Source organism: Lepisosteus platostomus, chromosome 4 (assembly GCF_059453375.1).
Source record: "Lepisosteus platostomus isolate fLepPlt1 chromosome 4, fLepPlt1.hap1, whole genome shotgun sequence".
Taxonomy (NCBI): domain Eukaryota; kingdom Metazoa; phylum Chordata; class Actinopteri; order Semionotiformes; family Lepisosteidae; genus Lepisosteus; species Lepisosteus platostomus.
In genome coordinates this window covers 72032323-72052033 of record NC_142614.1, presented here as the reverse complement: position 1 = coordinate 72052033, position 19711 = coordinate 72032323, and the positions used below count along the sequence as shown (strand labels likewise).

The 19711-nt window shown below is 39.1% G+C and overlaps 1 protein-coding gene across 5 annotated transcripts in view; it reads right to left on the bottom strand.

The window, feature by feature from the left end:
• Positions 1–19711, bottom strand: part of xrcc4 (X-ray repair complementing 4) — a 156440-nt gene that overhangs the window by 121939 nt on the left and 14790 nt on the right. For all 5 annotated transcript variants that reach the window (XM_088630633.1, XM_088630631.1, XM_088630630.1 and 2 more), the window contains exons 2-3: positions 17648–17832; positions 15398–15591 (exon numbers count right to left, since the gene is read on the bottom strand). In XM_088630633.1, coding sequence (XP_088486759.1) covers positions 15398–15591; positions 17648–17786 — 333 coding nt within the window. In that variant the 5' untranslated portion in view covers positions 17787–17832. The remainder of the gene's footprint in view (positions 1–15397; positions 15592–17647; positions 17833–19711) is intronic.

Here is a 19711-nt window from a genome sequence, read left to right as displayed (position 1 = left end):
CATTAGTTTTGTAAGTGCATTATAAATACAGTAGCTACTGCATTTAGTTTTGGTTTTTTTTTGCCAGTTATGAACCTTTTGAGATACATAGCTATTTTTTGCTATTTTCTTCGCAAATGGACAATTCTTCCACATTGAGTGATGAGGAGAGAAAAGGCAAAAAGGTAAAAAGGTAAAGCCCATTAACTGAGTCACAGTGGTTCATCAAGCCAGAACCCATCCTGGTTTCGTCAGCGTTAAACAGACTAGAGAGTATATAACTCCCCACTTTCCCACCTTCCGGATGGGATATTGGTCCATTGCAGTGATTATTCCCTGACAAAGCCGGTCTCAACTCATACAGCTGTAAAGGAGGAGCAACTGGGCTAAAGTAACCCACTCAAATAGCAGTGTCTGCAGCTGGGACTCGAGCTCACAACCTATCAGCTATGAGCCTAAAGCCCTGCCCACTAGAGTAATCTTAATCTTTGCTGTGAAAGATATTGGCTTAAATATAATGTGTAAAATCTGGATTTTTCAAACAAAACGAGCTTCTGAAAAGAGTCTAAATTTGTCAGTCTGTAGACTGTTTTGACACTGACTGTGCTTTGTTGTACAGACAGATATATGGAGATCAAACCTTCCTTCTTATGAGAAGAGGATCACCTAGGCTTTGCCAGGGCCAAAACACAGCTCATATCTACTCAGTCTGACAGAAATATAAGGATTTAATTCAGTAATTCATTACAATAGTGAATAAGAGAATAGAAAGAATGTTTGAATAGAGTGACACACTCAATGCAGTTTCTGCAAAGAGAGAGGGGGTATTAAAAAAAGCCTGTAATAAGTGTCCAGGGTGACCTAACCCCAGCTGTACTAGGGTGACCGGGGTCTCCTATGACATAGGAGTGGGGAAAGGGTGAAGAGGGGGGCAGGACCGGAGTCACAGAGAACAGAAACAGTCCCAAAGAAAAACAATCTGATTGTGTTCTCAGCTGCGCAAATGATATGGGTCATAAACCCCTGGCACCAGGGCTCTCAAGGCAGAAGGCAGGACATGTCTTTTGATTGAACAGGCATGGGTGGCACGACTGGACGGCACACTCCCTTGCTCAAAGCCATGCTGAACCAGGATCAGTGCCACCGCAGTGCAAAGCCAGCAGCAGGGGGGTGAAATTGCCATTAGACAACCCACAGGGGCTGACCCACATGGTGGGCCATTCGACACCCAGACAACAGGAGCTGCCACCAGCGACTGTTTGCATTAGACCAAGTGACAACTGTTCAAATGCAGCTTGACCTGGAGAGGTTTCTTTACACAGAAACCACTCTTCATTTACACATTCTTTGATATTTTCATTAGAAACGTGACACAATTCCCGCAAAGTGGGGGAAAAAAAGGGAAAGAGCACAAGCCATCAGCACACTTCAATGGAATTTAGTTTTGAAAGAGAAAGAAGACTTAATGATTGAGGGTAGCTTGTTCAAATCACTGCTTTGGCAAGGAGACCATGGCCATGTCATCAGAATCCAGAGCACTACCTCCGCTGACCACAATGAGGACAGCATGGAGACGCTCACCCCACTATCACAGTAACAAGTAATAGGTTTATTCCCTGCTGAAAAGAGAAGACAGAAAACACAACATTTCGGCTGTGGAGCCTTCTTCGAGTGAGAGTCGAAATGTTGTGTTTTCTTTCTTCTCTTTTCAGCATAGAATAAACCCATTACTTGTTCCTTTGCAGCCTATGCATGCTGACAGAGCTACCCACCTGAACCACTGAACCACACGCAGGCTCCAGCTTGTCACAGCCTCCAGTTATGGGAGCAAGATGCAAAGATTCTCATATCTCAGAAAAAGTGTGCCTGCCAGCCTGCCTGCCATCATCTCAGATCTGCGCTGGGGTGCAAGAATCACACATTTCACAAAACCGCTTTGTAGCAGCAGTCTCTCACTGCAACAAGATCGCTCTCTTGTAATCTACAGTAGCTCTTTTTTATACGGTTAAGTATCTTACTTTCCATGAGGGATGTAGAGAGTTTTGCAGAAGGACAATTACTGGAGAACTGAGAATGAAGGACTGTGCTCAAGCATCCTACCTGGATATGAACCTTTGAACCTCCACATTCTCAGATATGAGCCCCAGTTATGATAAACTGACAATATAAACAGGCATCTCGAACTTTCCTTAAGAGTTTCATGTGAAATCACAGTTCATATTTAGTAAAACCTAGTGCAATTCTATTAAGGTTCATGGTTTTGTTTGGAATAAGTAGTATTAAGGAGCAAAATATTACTGCAAAAACAGATCAAGTAACTGCCTCGTTGTTGGGTATAACGTCTGCTGTAGTTGATACAATTATAAATTAAACTGAAAGGTACTGTTTGGCAAATGCTGAATTACTTAATTGAATGAAAACAAAAGACAAACGGCATTGCTATAAATGTATTTAAAGTTTTCTATAGTGTTTTAAGTGTTAAACCAAAAAAAAGACCACAGAGATATGCATAGGTATGGAAATATACAAAAAAGGTAATTAGGTTTCACAACTGCTTATGTTTCATTATTTGTGAGAACCTTAAACTGTGATTTAAAGCAATATCATTAAAAACTTAAATACCTTAAAAACTACTCAAAAGTGCATATTCGTTTTTAAATTGTAGTGTAAAGATAAGAATATTTTAAATCAAAATGTATATTATTTAACGTTTCCAAGTTCATCTCCTTGTCCTTGCCATGGAACACAAGTGGACCACAGAGCAGGACGAATGCACTACCGAGCAGGCCAATTACAATGACTAACGTAAGATCAACATGGCCATCGTGAAGAAAACACAGAAAAAGCCAGAAACCCATCAATTACCGTTGGAGCACTTGAAACATCTCATCTTGGTATGCATGGATCAAGGTTTTGTTCAGGCACAATATGTGTGAAAGCTGGTGTGTGGCAACTTTTCCATATGTGGCATATCTTCTGAGTCAATATCTGCTCAACTGGTGTGTGCGTGGATACTGTACTGGTCTTATCACTTACAAGACAATTATCCTCAACCACTAGGAATAACCAATATTGTGAATGTTGAATGAATGGAACATTTATAATTCCTGTACATCTTAAAAGAGCAGATTATATGAGGACGTGTAGCAAAGTTGCCTCATCTCCATGTAATGTTGCAGTGTAATGTTGTAAGTGTAAGTAATGTTCTTTAGGTGGTGATTCGAATTGTTCTGCAGCTAGGGAGTAAGATACTCCCTGTAAGATACAGCACAGTAAGATACTCTTTGTATTTTCACCTGATCTACGAATCACCAAACAACTAAAGAGCAGGACTGATGTCTAGAGTCATTTTCTTTTCCTCTAATGCCTTTTCAGTTTTAGTTTTCTCTTAAATTGAAGATGTAGGAAATAATGACTGCTGTTCTCCAGACAGAGGATTGCTTAAGTCAGAGATTTAACACCAGCTCCTGCTCTGAGCACGCCCTTGTGAATGCTGGTCATTACAAGGGACACCTGGGAGCCGGAGTAGAACCTCTATACTTAAAATTTCCTCGACTTCATGGAAATGTGAGCTTGGATCCTTGCCCGATGATGAGCAGAAAGACTTTGGCACAACCTTTTTAGGGCTGTTTTCTCAGCTGTTGTTTTTTAGGTAGCTTTGGCTGGCAAAATCTAAATAAAGTCTTGTGGAGCTGGGAACAAGCAATCTCTGGCCTCTTTCAAGAAATGGATGGAATCCTCAGATCAATTAACTACTAAAAGCCAAGCAAGCTAGATGGATTAAATGTCCTCTCAAACATTCTTACTGTATGTTCTTAGAACAGAATTGATGCAGCACTCTCTTAATAAAACAGGACAGATGATCAAATAGGCTGATGGATAATTGATACTAATTATATTAATAAAGACAGAGGTATGATAATCACCTAAATGGTGCTTCCTCTTCCAATTATGAGCAACAAGAAATAACGACAGGGACAATGCTACACAACACACTAGGGGTTTATACAGCAAGAGATATTTCTATTTTTTCTTGTAAGTAAACTTCATTACTGCAGTCTCTGGGGGAAAACAATAATAATAAAAAAAGTCTGGCAGATTTGGAAGTAAAACAATAGAATTGCTGAAATGGAATTGAAGATAGAAATAAACTGTTGAGTACCAAATGCTAAGGGACATCATTGCCATTGAAAGCAATGGTTAAAATGTTTAATCTGTATCAGATCTGAAACACTCAAATGAAGCTAAAAACAGCTGTCACATTAAAATGCTTTAGAATCATTTGTGTAACTAATATTGCAAGCACATACAGTATTCATAATGGCTCATAACAAGACCAAAAGCTAAAAACTTTTAAAAAGAGAAAAATATGTACAATGTACAATGGAAGACGTCATTAAGGATCTGAGAGATGGCAAGGACTTTCTAGAGATGCAGCACAGTAACAGTGGTTCTGGTATATACTGTTCATTTAAAATCTTAGTATGCTATATTTTTTATGTGTGTTGTTTCATTGTGTTGTGTACAGTTTGTGAAAAGTGTTAATGTAATGTGTTGCCAAATTGTCTAAGGGTTTAAATTTGCCATTCTGACTAGTACCGTAGTATCAGACAGCTTAAGATGAAAAGGAAACTCGACGACAGCCAAGTTTTTATCATCTAAAATTCTGCATTTGAACTATGTGTCCTGGATAAAGAGGAATCTGTATAAAACCCTGAACTCCTGCAGAGAGACACACCAATAAGACAGTTCTACTTAATATCTAAGATTTTCACACATGAATCAAGACAGGCATTCTTCAAACTTAAATTATTATGTACTTCTAATTTATACATATGGTGAGCCCAGCATTTTTATTAAGTGGAAATCCGCACAGATCGTATTTTTTTATGAACAGCTCAGCCAGTTGAGAAGATTAAAATCAGGAATGCTTCCTGCTGAATTAGCATGGACTTTCTCGCAGTTGCGCATTTGACAACTGAAATATGACTTTTTGTATTCTGTCTTTCAGGGTGTGAGTTTGAGATTAAAAGAGGTACAGTACCATCACATGGGAAACAGCAACCTTTTCGATGCCTTTTTCAGAAAAGAACTTCAAAAAAACATGTGGCAGGAAATATATACAGTTCATAGCTCTGAGAATTATTTCATTAAATGTTGATCTCTGTAGGGCAATATTGGTTCTTTTAACACATACCACTGTGAATCTTAATGCACCCTGGTGCATGATCAGCTCTGTCATCACTTGCTTAATGCCAGGATACTCACACGGCCTTGCTGAGAAGAGATTAACTGAATCCTTTTTCGTTAGAAGCCCGTCACAATATCTTTTAAGTTTAACAAAACACGAAATGAATGAGCCCCAGCTGTGTAGAAAGGCATCAGCGTGGCGACTTCCCATTTTCTAAGTCTTTCCTTATATGGTGCAGGCTGTCGACAGCCTAGCAACACATGGCAGGCAGAATGCAATGCAGTGTTTTCTTGTTTATTGTTTGTGGCCCTTCCTCCTTGGTCACCCCCTCAGACCCTCGCTGTGAAATGTTTGCACACTTTCAAATCTTGCGAGTGCAACTGCTTTTGCCTTCATGCTCACTTTAAGATCCAAATACGTCCAGCAGAACAGAAGAGCAAGCCTTGGTCTCTGTCTTTGTGAAACAGGGAATGCTGCGCATTTTCAAAAGGTACAGGGAGACTCAACTGCAGCCCTTTATAATGTTATATCAACAGATCTCACTTTTCTCATTGACAGGGTGATTTCCACAACCGCCACCGATCCAAGTTTTCAAAGTCCACAAAGTCCTTTTGAGGATTGACAGAGTCCACCCAGTGAACAACAGTGAAACACAAACCCCAGGTCAGAAGCGGAAAACTGCTTGGAAGTATCTTTAAATCTGAAATTTAAACTGTTTACCCAAAAGGTTGTGGGAATGTGGAACAAGCTACACAGCCATGTTTTTGAAAGAGCGGAATGAGATTCCGGGATCAGTTTATTACAAACTACGAAACAGACCAGATGAGCGAAATGGCGTCTTATAGTTTGAAACGTTTCTTATGTTCTCATGAGTTTTATAAGTAAAACACATTGAGGATAAATAGTTTTAGAGTAAATATTAGGGTTGGATGATATCCCCTTCACGGGATACAGCTCATCAATGGTGAGCCAATTTTGATGAGTCAAAGTTAGCAAGCACAGACAGCTGTTTGACCCATGTCAGGGCTTATCAGCTGACCTTTAACAGGATAGCCAGCTCTGACCTTAAACAAGCAAATATATGTTTGTCACAAGGATACTAACTGTGGCTGCTAACTTCGTAAGCACTAAGATGAATCAGAAGTTTAGACTGGGACCCAGATTAAGTCTGGGCGAAAGCTTCTCAATTCAAAGGTCAGTTTGAAATAATTTCCTTTAAATTACCTTTGCCAGCAAATTAAGTATATAAAGGAACAAGTAATAGGTTTATTCCATGCCGAAATGAGAAGAGAGAAAACACAACATTTCGGCTGTGAAGCCTTCTTCAGGTGTACCCACCTGAATTAAATAAAGTATATTATTGTTACTAAATAACTAGCGTTTGGAAAATTAGGTGCTTGTACAAAATAATATAAAAATATGATTAATAATTAGTTTACTGGTTGGTTATACACAATGGTTTTGCAAAAGCACAAATTGTGTATTAGAAAAAAGAGCACAACCAAAACGCTTATCGATATATATTAACATGAACCTTCACTTTTTCAAAGCACAAACTTTGAAAGTTGTTCAAACAGTGGTCATGTTTTTGGAAGGGAACATCTGAAAAAAAACTCTGGTTACAGGCGTCTTCGAAATTTAGTTTTTGTGATGGCAAGTGCTGAAAAACCTTTGATCACTTTGGTCCAGAACGCACTTAGTGATTCTGCATTTTTTGGGAAGATTTCTGTGCAGTGTCTCGCTGTTTTGGATCTCAAGAAGCTGCTCTTGAACGTCAGCACTGCTTGAAATGTCAACAGCTAAATCTTGGCCAAATGCGAAGCTGTATTCGCACCCAGCAGTACTCAGTCACGTTCTCTGGGATGTAACAAATCTTACACACATTTCTAACCCAGGAATGTTCAATTACTGGGAGTTATAATTGATGTCTAAAAATACATGCATTAAACATTTTCCTTTATACTGCTTTCCACAAAAGCAAGTGTGATATAATTCTTTTATTCTTCTCAATGAAGGTGGCATTGTGGTTCCCAGGCTCTAATTACTCTTAAACAATTTTTGTTCCAGCAATTCCTCACATGTAATTGCAGCCTTTTGAAGAAGCATCACTTAAAATACCAAACATACTGACAGAAATACCACTAGCAGGTACAAAAGGTATACGGTTTCTTGATACATTACCAGGTACTAGGCAACGTTAAACACTGGCCTGTATTTGTTTGCTTTCCTCAATTGTGTTTAATTCATTAACTGACTGGAATGACATGACGGCAGGTCAAAAAAAAAAAAAAACTACCAGGACATGAAGATAAGGTGATGGGGAATATTTAGCAAAAATTAACCAAAATTTAACATTATCCAATTTGAACAGCATAAGGTGAAACGTGACAACATATTTTATTACATTTTGCATAGGAAATTATAGAATGACAATATCTGTAATGCTTTGTATTACAGATACAAAGATACAGATACAATGCTTTGTAACCTCGCTCATCAACTGCAAATTGTAACACCGTAAGTGTTCGTGTTTGCTCACTTTTCACTGGCTAATTATACGACATTCTGGAGAGTCACATTTACAGCACATTCATGTATTCTGCATGATGTAACAGAGAATAAACATTCATCATCGAGTCTGCTAGTCACAACCTCGCAAGAAAGAAAACCGTCTATCTTGCTTTTCCTTGGTAGCCATGTGAATGTCTCTCATCATTAACACCTGTTCCTTTAAACAGGAGTGTTATGTGCACGAGTCCTCAGCTGAGGTGCACCCCTTTACTCTATTCCAGAGAAATAAAAACCATTACATACCCTTAATGTTCACCCTAAAACCTTCTGGAAAACCTAAGAGAGCCAGTGCCAGTGACATGGTTCTGACTAAATCAGGGCTTTAGCAGAGCCAGTCAGGTAGGTGAATCTCTGATGAGTCCCCACACACCATTCCTCTCTTTTCCAGAGAAATTCCAGCTTTGCCAGCTTTGAAAACGTTCCCATACCCTTTCCAGGACTCTGCATAATGAATGATCTCTATGACGGTCAAAATGCCAGATTCCCAGTCTTTCGCTCATGCCATTTCACCACATTTCCCTTTCCACATTAATCACTGAGAACAATATCATTCCGACATCAGCAGTGTAAAGCATTTAATAATGTTCTGTAAAATAACTATTTTATTTTTTAAAAAGTGGACGTAGTGTAAGAACTTTTGGTGATACTATAATCACCTTGCCCAGCCAAAGGTTCTGCTCTGTTCTGTGGACAGATACTGTAGGAGGACTGTGGATGTTTACATATTTATCATGCAGTTGTGCCTTATATGAGCCAAACTGGAGACCACATAGCTTGAAAAGCGTTTAAGTTCCCAATCACAGCTGGAGTTTCCATTCTGCATTTTCTAATAGTTGGACATTGTACCAAAAGTGCATTTCTACCAGCAGATTGAGTAAAACTAGTCAAACAGCTAACAGCCTGCTGCCAGAAAATCATTTGTCTTCCTTGCAGGTGTCCCTAACACATCTGGCCAATGACAGAGTACCCATTCAACCAATAAACACAGAAACAGAAAAAATATATAATTGAGCATACATTACATCATACAGAAAAACAAGTCTGACACATCATTTTCCAGACCAAATTTAAGAAACAGTTATGCCAAAAAGGCATGAGATGACCTTTTAAAAAAATTAATTATACTTTTCTACCATATTAACTGTAAAAAATATATTTTGCTTATTACAACAGCAATAATTGTTATTTATAAATGTTTATGCAAAAACAATAATGCATACTACATAAATATGTTTATAAACACTATCTCTTTCTTTAAAATCTTATTTTGTTCGACAACAGCATAAAAAGAATGGGAAAAAAGCTCCTTACTGATTCTTAGAGGTCTTAAATCTCTTGCATCAGTTCATTGCTTTAGCTCATATTCTTAAATGGCATGGTACATTTCCTTCGGTCAACGGAAAATCAAAAGCAACATATAAAGACGGATTCTCAGCAGATTTTATTAAGAAGCCATCAGCATACGACTCCACCTTTAACATGCATTTTTTACCGCCCTTTCAGAATCCTGGTCTAGATTAGACTACTTCACTTTTGAACATTCATAGAAACACAGATCGACAACTTTTCCTGTATGTGACAGATTTGAACTCCACCCCAACAGAAATCAAAGTATTCAAATCAATCATTAATTGATTTATACAGGAAGATGTCAGCCAAGAAAATGTTGTAAAGCATCTGTAAAAATGCAAAGGAGGAATCCTATAGCTCAATCTCTCATTACAGCATCTTCCATTGCTAACTCACTAAATTAGGAATATACAGTAGGTACAGTTTTCTCCTCCAGTACCACTTCCCAGTGGCCTAGTGCCTACGAAATGTTTAGGGCCTACAAAGGAGGGAAACACTAGTGTGTTTCAAAAAACACTCTGTTTTGAAAAAACACTGTTTCGAAACACTCCTTCGAAAAACGAGCTGAAACGACATACTGTACTTGCGATCAACTCTAAGTGCTCCAAATCAATAATCGTACCCTCTCTAGCGGCTGTTCTAGACACTAGAAGTATCAAAGTGATTGTCGCTCGACTCACTCCATCATTTCATGTGGTTTAGCATTAGAAGAGTTTAAAGTGCATCGTGTCAATCGACGTCATTCAATTGGTGTTCACCCCTCTTTTTGCACATTTCGGAGTGAAAGTGCCGAGGGCCTACAGACGCCAAAATCCAGCCCTGCCACTTCCTCATACAAGGTTTAATAACATGGAAGAGAAATTTACAGTATCTTGCAGCCTAATGCCAAGTTAACAGCATTGCAGATACTAATGAGTTCCAGCTTCAACACCTTTGAGAAAAAAAGCCCTAAACATTTAATACTAATGTTATAATTATGGTAAGGGTTATGGCTTGTTTATTTTGTTCAGCTATTAATTGTTAAGAATAATGCCTGAGATCACATTTAGAAATGATACTAACCACAGAAAGCTTGCCTATTAGCATGCTGGTCAAAAATTCAAAGGTTTGTATGGAGGAGGCTAAAACAGTTACTAGCATTCACAATGTATTGGACTGAATAAGCGCAACCTACTATAAAACTAGCTTTAATCAGAGGTCTGTATAGGCTGAAATAAACCAAGGGATCTGGGTTTGATTTGCTAAGGAAACAGAAACTACAGACAACACAAACCATTGTCACTGAGTCTGCTCTCTGTGTCATATAAAGTGTGGTGTTTGTGGGAAATGCAACCCAATAGAGCCAATACAACCGGAAACAATACCCCATTCAGAAGCCTGGGATCTCAATCGCAATCTCACCCAAAAGCAGGGTGGTCCTTTCTGGGGCTGCCATGATAGTGGGGTCAAAAAAAAAACCTGAGCTTCCACACGTGTAGCTGGCTCTCTCCTCTTCACGCCGACGGTATCGAGCTTCTCCTGCCCATAATCCTTCACATTCAGCCCGGGCATGTTTTTGTGTAGAAAGAGAAAGCTTAACCCAGGTTAAACTTTTCAGTAAAAAATAAACATATTCAATGTTCCAAGCAGTGTTCGTATTTTCCAAGTATAATTAAACTGTACTGTATATATGTATTCATGGAAATTAAGAGCTCCTGTGCCAGCTCAGGTGCCATATGGATACTGTAACACTGTTATACACTCTCCCAACTAACAATGTTCTAAGGATTCTGGTGCACCCAGGTAAATAAACCTAACCCTAATCCTAACCTTAACTCCAACCCCAACACAGGTTTATTACATTTAGAGACAGAAAGAAAGAAAAAGGAAACGGAGTGGATCAAAAGACTTCATACTACCTTTCCACAAGGCCTGAACATCAGAAAATAAACTGGGAGGGTTTCAGTCGTTGGAAGGAGAGTGCAACACTCCTTGTCCCAGATGGTCGCTTCTTAGAGAAAATCTGGGAGAAAGAGCTTTGTTCCCCTACCCTAACCCAGGTTTATTACATTTAGCCAAACATGAGGTTTCAGTGCAAAACACGCTGATGATATGCACAAAGTGAATCTTCAGAAGTACAGTGTACTAGTACACTGGGACGTAGCGGTGATGGACTGAAGTGGGAGTTGTTTACTCCAAAGTGCGAAAAATCACTCACGCCAGATATATAAGCACTGATTCCAAAACTATTCCTGCGAAGCACGTTCCACAAATAGCTGCTGTGAAGTATTTATCAGGGAAATGAAGTGTGGAAATAAAACATCAAAACTGAAAATGACACATGCAATATTGGAGTAGCCATGTGGAAACTATTAAATTGACTCTTATAGAGGAGGAAACATGTAGAGCACTGATTCCAATAGGTTTGTGCACACGAGATGAATGTGTAAGTTCCACTTACTGGCATCATGTTGTTGATAAATGCAGTTATTTGTTACTACGAAGAATGCTGAAGAGGGAGTAAAAATGGCAAAACTAGAAAGCTAGAAAGGACGGCCTATATCTTTTAATTCAGAAACAAAAGCCCTAAAGTAAGAGGGTCAGTGTGCATAATACAGTCATACAGAAAATACTGCACCTCAAAGAACAGCTTCATCCCGATATCGTTTCATAAGTGGCTTTCGTTACGCTGCCAGGCTAATTGGGGAAACTGACCTAGGACATCTGCTCTGACCTCGCGGCATTTAAAGATGGGCATTGTCAAAACTGTGTGCTTCAGCAGCTGGTAACAGTCAAAGAGAAACCTACTGCACTAACTCTTTGAAGAAAGGCAAGGCTGAATGGCTAGAGAGCACTGGAAAAGGCCAGCAGGGAAGACCGCGGAGGCATTTTAATCCCCAGATCACTGATTGATTATTTCCTTTAGGATGAAGACGTGACAGGGCCTTAAAAGTGTGCCATCCTGTCCTTTATTGTGTCTAAGAAAAACAAAAGTTTATTGATGGATGGGGGTGTCTTCCTTCCGTGAGAGAGAGTTGAGCTAAAGAAGACAGCAGCGGTGGGGCTGTTTGTTTAGGTGGAGCTGCACCCTTTTAGTGAGCCAAATCTTTGGTCACATTGTGGGTGGCCCAGCCCCCCCCCTCCAAGCAGCTGCTCCCTAAGCACAGGTTTGCTAGCATGTCACAGGCCTTCCTAAGTCACCGTTGTGTTTATATGGCTCTTCACAGCTATCACTGACCCCTCACCACCCAAATACTGACTTGCTCCGGTCGCCGTTTACAGTCCGATGTCCCCTGGGTAACTAAACAATATACAGTATATCAGCAAAGCAGCCTGTTTGCTATATTATTTTTTAAAGGTGCTTTTCTGGGAACTGGTGGAGATAAGGACAGTCAGGATATACTGTCCTTATCTCCACCTCAGTGATAATGCTTGCTGATATGGGTGTTAAATAGCTGAAACAGGCATTACCTGGTTCTTACACCCTTAGAAAAAAGTTGACTGCAGGTGCAGGAGTGACGTTTCTCTCTGACAAGACGCAGGAGAAAGGTCGCTCCTCCGTCATACACTATCTGCTACCATGGCACTTATTAAATAAGTTCAAGTAGGCAGCTGCTTCAGCATGCCTAGACTGCAAAGGAACAAGAAAAGGTTTATTCCATGCTGAAAAGAGAAGGAAAGAAGCACAACGTTCCGGCGCCCAAAGAAGGCTCCACAGCTGAAACATTGTGTTTCTTTTCTTCTCTTTTCAGCATGGAATAAACTTTTTCTTGTTCCTTTGCAGTCCACACATACTGATGCAGCCATCTACTAGGCATGTTCTCCAACTGTTCAACACACAACCAGAAGAAATAACCAATTTTTCTGCACACTGCCGAGGCTGCATTACAGCCCCTTAATAAGACAGTGGTTTTCTGACACCTGGGTTACACATCTCCCAAGCTGGAGAACTTCACTGTCTACGATATAAGCACATCAAGGCTGCACTGTGTTAAAACCTAATGCAACGCCAGTCTCTTAAGGTTTAAAGCTTTTTCACCCACACTTTTCTAGTGACAGTGTCATCCAGGAGTCAGTCCTGTAAGTTCTGTAATACTCCATTTATTAAAAGCAAAAAAAAAAAGTTAATTGCATTAATGGAACCCCAGCAATGTAAACAATATATTAGTGTTTCCTGACACTGTTTTACTGCTTTCAAAATAATGAATCCAATCCCCCACCCCAGCCAATTCACTGACCTGACATCAACAGGATACTAAAGAAAACACTGACACATGTGCATGGCCAATTAAATACTATACAGATAAAAGCTTAACTAGTTATTTTTTATAAAATCTGTAGAACTTTTAACTGTAAAACACACAAAACTTGGTTTTGCGCCAAATGAGACTACAGGTTCATTAGGGAGATGATAAGGAACTTCCTTTTCTAATCTCACTCTTTATGATGCCTGACCACTCACCCACTCACATCTCCCTGAGGGACTGGACTCCAGATAACCCAGGGTAAGGAGAATAATACATCTAATTGCAAGATTAACAGCAGGAAGAAATACCTCAAAACAAAGCAGGGCCTACATGTAATTCAGAAGATTAATCTTAAGGAAAACACACCAGGACTATACAAACTGCATTTTACCTCTGCTGTCACAAGCCCTGAGCACAGACAAGGCCACAGTTGCAATCCCAGCCTCAGACCACACACAGAAGGGGTTTCGAATCCCTTCAGTCAGCCATTTCTGGGCTTGGATTTCATGAAACATTGGTAAAGATGGTGCTGAAGTGTTTCGATTAATCTGAAAACGTCCCTTTTCATATGTGAGCCAACCACAAGACCCAGAGCTGGTAATTATACAGTAAAAATGAGAGTCGTGAGAGTCACATTTGACATGTGAAATCATATGTACAATACAATTTGTACTGTAAAATAGGCTAGGATGCTCTTTAAGCCACTAATTGTTGTCACTGTTGCACACTGTTACAGAACAGCTCAGTAACACAAATTCACAACATAAAGAGCCTTTCTGAACCAGCCACACACTTACATCAGTTACAAAGAAACTGCAACACACAAAAGAGCTTCTACACTAGTGCACATTAGTTATACTCAGAACTGTCCAACCCATATCTTTCAGACCCTTAATACAGAAAGCAAAGGGATTAGAAGATAATTCCCTCAGGGCACAAATACAAATAAATACAACAGGTAATTCTGCATATTGACATGCATGGTTCGCTGCACATCCTGATACCCAATACTGTATGTGTTTAATGCTACACAAAACTCTCTTTGTCCGACGCAAGTACTGTAGACGCATTTTCACTCAAAGTAAACTGTAATGAAAGCTTTATGTCAAAACCCTCACTTAATCATTGCTAGAGGATCTGAGACAAGAAGCAAATGCATGTCTGCAAGATCATTAAACCAAGAACAGTTTCCTATTAAGATTAAAAGTGTGGGATCAGTGGGATAACATTTATGATTTAGAACTTGTCTATACAGAATTTTAAGAATTCTTAAGGGAAAGGCTTTAACACTACAGAGAGTATCATAAAATACTCAGCTTTTTACTTTATATAGAAGCAGATAATTATGTTTAGACCTTCAATTTTAGTACATTCCCCTAACTACTGCCAATTCTTGAATATAAAATATTTCCAGTATCCCTATAAATACAAATAGCAATAAAAAACTGGCAGTGATTACAAACTACATATTTCATTCTTTTGGATAAAAAAATCAAAGATTTCTGAGCCCATAAGATCTTAATGTGTGAAGTTTGTAAATCAAAAGCTTGAAAGTGATTTAATATGCATTGCTTACTTTTAGATTTAACTAAACATTAAACTGAAATATACTGTACAAAATAATTGATGTTTTTACATACACAGGGTGTACTGGGAGACACTGAATGCGAAACTGCCTGTTTGAAATCAAGAAATCAATTCGTTATCTTGATTCCTGTTGTAAATGCTTTGATCAGATGAATATTAACATCACCTTTCTTGCTACCTTGATCTAAATCAACCAACTTCTTCTCTCCTAAACACTGCCTGCCTTTCAGGATTTGTGCTAGCATGTTTGCATGTATATTTATCACAGCTATGTTAAAATCTGAAATCTGTGTCTTCAGTCTGATTTGTACTGAATCTCACAGCTGTGAGCAAGGCTAAAAGCTGTTCAGAACACTGAACTGAACGTCAACACCAGAAACACTGACATGGAACTGTATCTTCCAGCCTTCCTGTCACATCTTCAGTCTCTCCAAGTTTAGAGTGGAGTCACTTCCTTACACAACACATAAACACGGTAAACTCTGCTACTTGCCGAGATCTCTTTCTGCACTTTGTCGTAAGACAAAAGGAGAGCACCAGTTTCCAATCCATCTCTGGAGACATGAAAGCTGTAACGAACAGGCTCCTGGGATCTTTCAGTAAGAAGAGCCTGGCTGAGGTCCTTTACGTAGTTCTCTCTCTTCATTTCCATCTCCTTAGCCTCTCTGGACACTTCCTCTTCAGACACTAGGTTTGCAAGCAGAAACAGAGATATAGTAAAACCTGCGTCCTGTCTTCTTACCATAAGATTTATGTGCACATGCGAACAATAGATTGGAGACGGAGTTGAATGACGAAACCGGTTCTTATCTAAAACTTGTGTTATATCTGAAGGTAATGGGCCACGTTACCTAATGTATACAGCACCATCATTTGGGAAAAAAAAACATACCTTTAGTTAGAATACAGTACTAACAATTCTGCTTTATGATAGATAATGCAGGATTTACAGACATTTATAATGAGCTTTGAAGATATGGTTTAAATTATGTTTGTATACAAATTGTCATTCACTGAAATTCACTCTATATTTAAAGTATTAAAGGTACTGCCGAAGTTTTCATCCCCTTCAAGAGCTGCACTGAAATAACCTTTAAGAATTTGCTTCACTATTCTATACTCATGCAAAAAAAAAAACAGTGTGCAGAATATGCCCACAATTATTATGAGTAGATGCCTGATTAATGAAAGACCTTTCATTTTGGTTTTAAGGCTAAAACGAGATATCAAAAGTTACTGATTTAATTATAAGAAACTGACTGTGTGGAAGATATCTGTCTGAATATAATAAGAACATTGTCCTAAAGATGGTGAAGACTCGTTACACCTAACAACAGAAGAGCCCTTAGAATCACTACTGACTAATAAAAGGCATGTAAAGTCTGGTACAACTGGTACATAATGAATGCTGCACTATCCTATTAAAAGATCTGCCCATTATATGTATGGAAGATATATTTTCATGTTTTTCATTGCATTTCAAATAATGTGTATTGAACGAATTGGGTAACTATAATGCTCCTTGCTCCAGTATGTGTGTGGTGTACGAGAGATTTCAGGATACAATGATAGGAGTCATTTCTGTCAAGTGTATATCAATCAGTTATAACATTCTGCAGAATCAATCAGCTAGGTACAGCTGTTCACATACCGTATTACATTAGATTCAAGGCTGATTATACACAGAAGCCAGGTTGAGAGTTTCAATCACCACCAGCAATCACCAGATCCAACATCATGTATCAACAGGTGTGCTTTATTGCAGTTCAATCAAAGCTCTCAATGTCTCCATTTGAGTTGCCATTTTTGTGAAATATATCCGTCCAGTCTGAGCTCAACACTGCAGGTGTCCATATACATATGCACACTACAGCATATTGATAAGAAAAACCAATCCTGAGAATAGAATTTCTGAATTACCTAAATAACTGCACTATCAGTTATAAGTTTCTGTTTGTGAAGCTGATGTGAAGCTCATGAAGCAGATTGTGAATTCTTTGATTTGTCAGTTTTGTGCAACAATGTTACTTTTTCTCCATATCACTGATTCAAACTGTATGACTGTATGATTCATCTGTATGACACATTGTTTTCTACTAATCATAAGACAAAACAAAAAGACAAAATGAAAGATCTGTCAGAAATCAGAAAAAGGAAGTAGTTGGCTAATTCATTTGCTACATTGAGTCAGATAAAAAAATAAGGCTAATGCATTATAGAATGGAATGAAATGACAATGCTGTATTAAAGAAACCATACCTAAAAACTGAGGGATATGAAAAAGAAATCTATTTACAGTGTAGGTAGACAGAAAACCGCTTTAAGAGCTTGATTTTGTAACAGGTAAGATTTCACTCAATGTTCCAGTGCCACAACATACAATATAGTGTATGTTGATATGGGTAATTAAAACAACAGGTTTAATGCTGGGCATTATGAGGTTGATCTAAGGACAGGGCATGAAACACTAGCCAGTCCAAGGAAAAGTGATACGCAAATTGCAAAACAAATCTCCAATACGTGACTTTAACCCTTTTACAGTCATCTACACAAAAGCTGCTTTACCGGATGGGAAAACACAGAACGGCAGAGAACTTTTAAATGTTCTACTGTGATGTGTAGCATTTTTTCTGGACTGGCAAAGATAAATAAAAGCTTTGGCATCCTTCATCGTCTGTTTGGGTCTTTGTGTGTTCAATGATTTCAAACAGAAATCGGAATGTCATTGCCTGGTTCCTCTCACCTGCTCCACTCCAGGCAGACTGACCATCGCAGAGCACAACGCTGAAGCCCGACCCAAGATCTTCCCCCCTCTTCACCCGCAGGAAGAAGATTTTGCCCGGTTCAGAGGAAATGCTGATTCGACGCACACTGGTACCCATTCCTCCACACTCTGGCAAACACAATCGATCAGACTTGCTCCAGGACCTGAGGCAGATATAAGACAATCAATCTGATTTGAAAAAATCTACTTTTAAATATTGAATCTTATCTTGAAATCTCATGACAGTAACCATGTTTTAGCTTGTGTTTTCCCACATAGGAAAGGATCTCATAGCTTTCTCAGATCTTCTGTCACCTAGTACACTTGCACTTGCAAGGCAGACTTGTTCTCCCAGTATGCTGATGTTCTTGGAACGTCATGCTTATGAAATACTCTTTTCTTTTAAACAGAACAATACACTTTAAAATGAGATTTTTTTTTGCAAGAAACATTTAAATAGGCCTTTGAGAAATACACACAACAGTCCATATTCAACAGTGATTGCAAAAGTATTCAGCACCTGCCAATAATATTACATTAGGATGCATATACTTATTTGCTTTTACAAATGAACTTTGTTTTATTTAAAACTGTAATGATCAATGTCATATGTGCGGGAGGTTGAAAGTCAGCACAAAAGCTTTGCACAGTGGGATGGGGTATGTTTGTCCATTCCTCCTGACAAACGTATTTCACTCCTAACAAGTCGACTGGGGAGAATTCACAGTCAACAATCGTCAAGCAAACCTTGTCACAAACTTTCTATTGGATTCGTATCAGAACATTGAAGTGGGCGGAGCAGTGGCACTGTGGCTAAGGATCTGCGCCTGTGGCTGGAAGGTTGCCAGTTCAAATCCTGTGGCCGGCAGAGGAATCCTACTCCGTTGGGCCCCTGAGCAAGGCCCTTCACCCCAACTGCTCCAGGGGCGCTGTACAATAGCTGACCCTGCGCTCTGACCCCCAGCTTCTCTCCCTGTCTGTGTGTCTCATGGAGAGCAAGCTGGGGTATGCAAAAAGACGAATTCCTAATGCAAGAAATTCTATATGGCCAATAAAGTGATCTTAACTAACTAACTTAAACATTCATTCCATTGTTGTCGGACCACTTCATTGTGCTTTGGCCCTGTACTGAAATGTGATTTTAGAACCGATTTTAGATTCTTGGGCAACTAAAACAAGTACTGTATTTCTCAAGACTTTGCTCCATCTATTTTCCCCTTAGTCTTGACATGCGTCTCGACTGATGAGAAGCAGCCCCGTAACTTGATGCTGTTACCAGCATACTTGAGAGCTGGGGTGGTGTTGACTGGGTAATGTGCTGTATTGGGCCTGCATCAGATGTAACTCTTTGCATTTAGACTACAAAAACATCAGTTTTTGTCTAATTTGATCATAAACCCTTCTGTTACACTCCATGTCTGCATTGTATTTTCTAGAAGATTTGAGATGAATTGTTTGCAGGAATGTCTTCTGTCATTGCCTTCACCCATAGAGACTACCTCATGCTGGGAACAGTGATAGTGTATGAACAACAACTCCCATTCTAGACAAAAGAAACTGCAAATATTTCAAAATCACTGTTGGCTTCACAGTTACTTTCCTAACCACTTACCTGCTTGCTCAGCTGCTGAGTTTGTGTCTTGGTAATATGCTGCAAATTCCAGTCCAGTTGTCAATAATGAACTTCACTGAATTAAACTAGCTTTCTTCTACTCTATGCCTTTATCAATTTATGCATAATTTGTTTCAACAACTCCTTGGTTTTCATGGTCAATTTGGTGTGTCACAATATGAGCTTGAAATGGCTTGAAATGCAGTATCTGACTGAACTTACAGAGACAGATGCAGTTACTCTGAACTGGTCAATTCACACCACTTTGATTACACACAGACAGGGAACGTTGCATGAATGCTGTGATCTTTCAGACTGTTATTTTGCACCTCAACTGATTTAGGTCTTCCGTGATAAAGAGGGTTGAATACTTATGCAACTGAGAATCTTCTCATTTTCTATAAAGATCTCATTTATTTGCTCGCCATCAG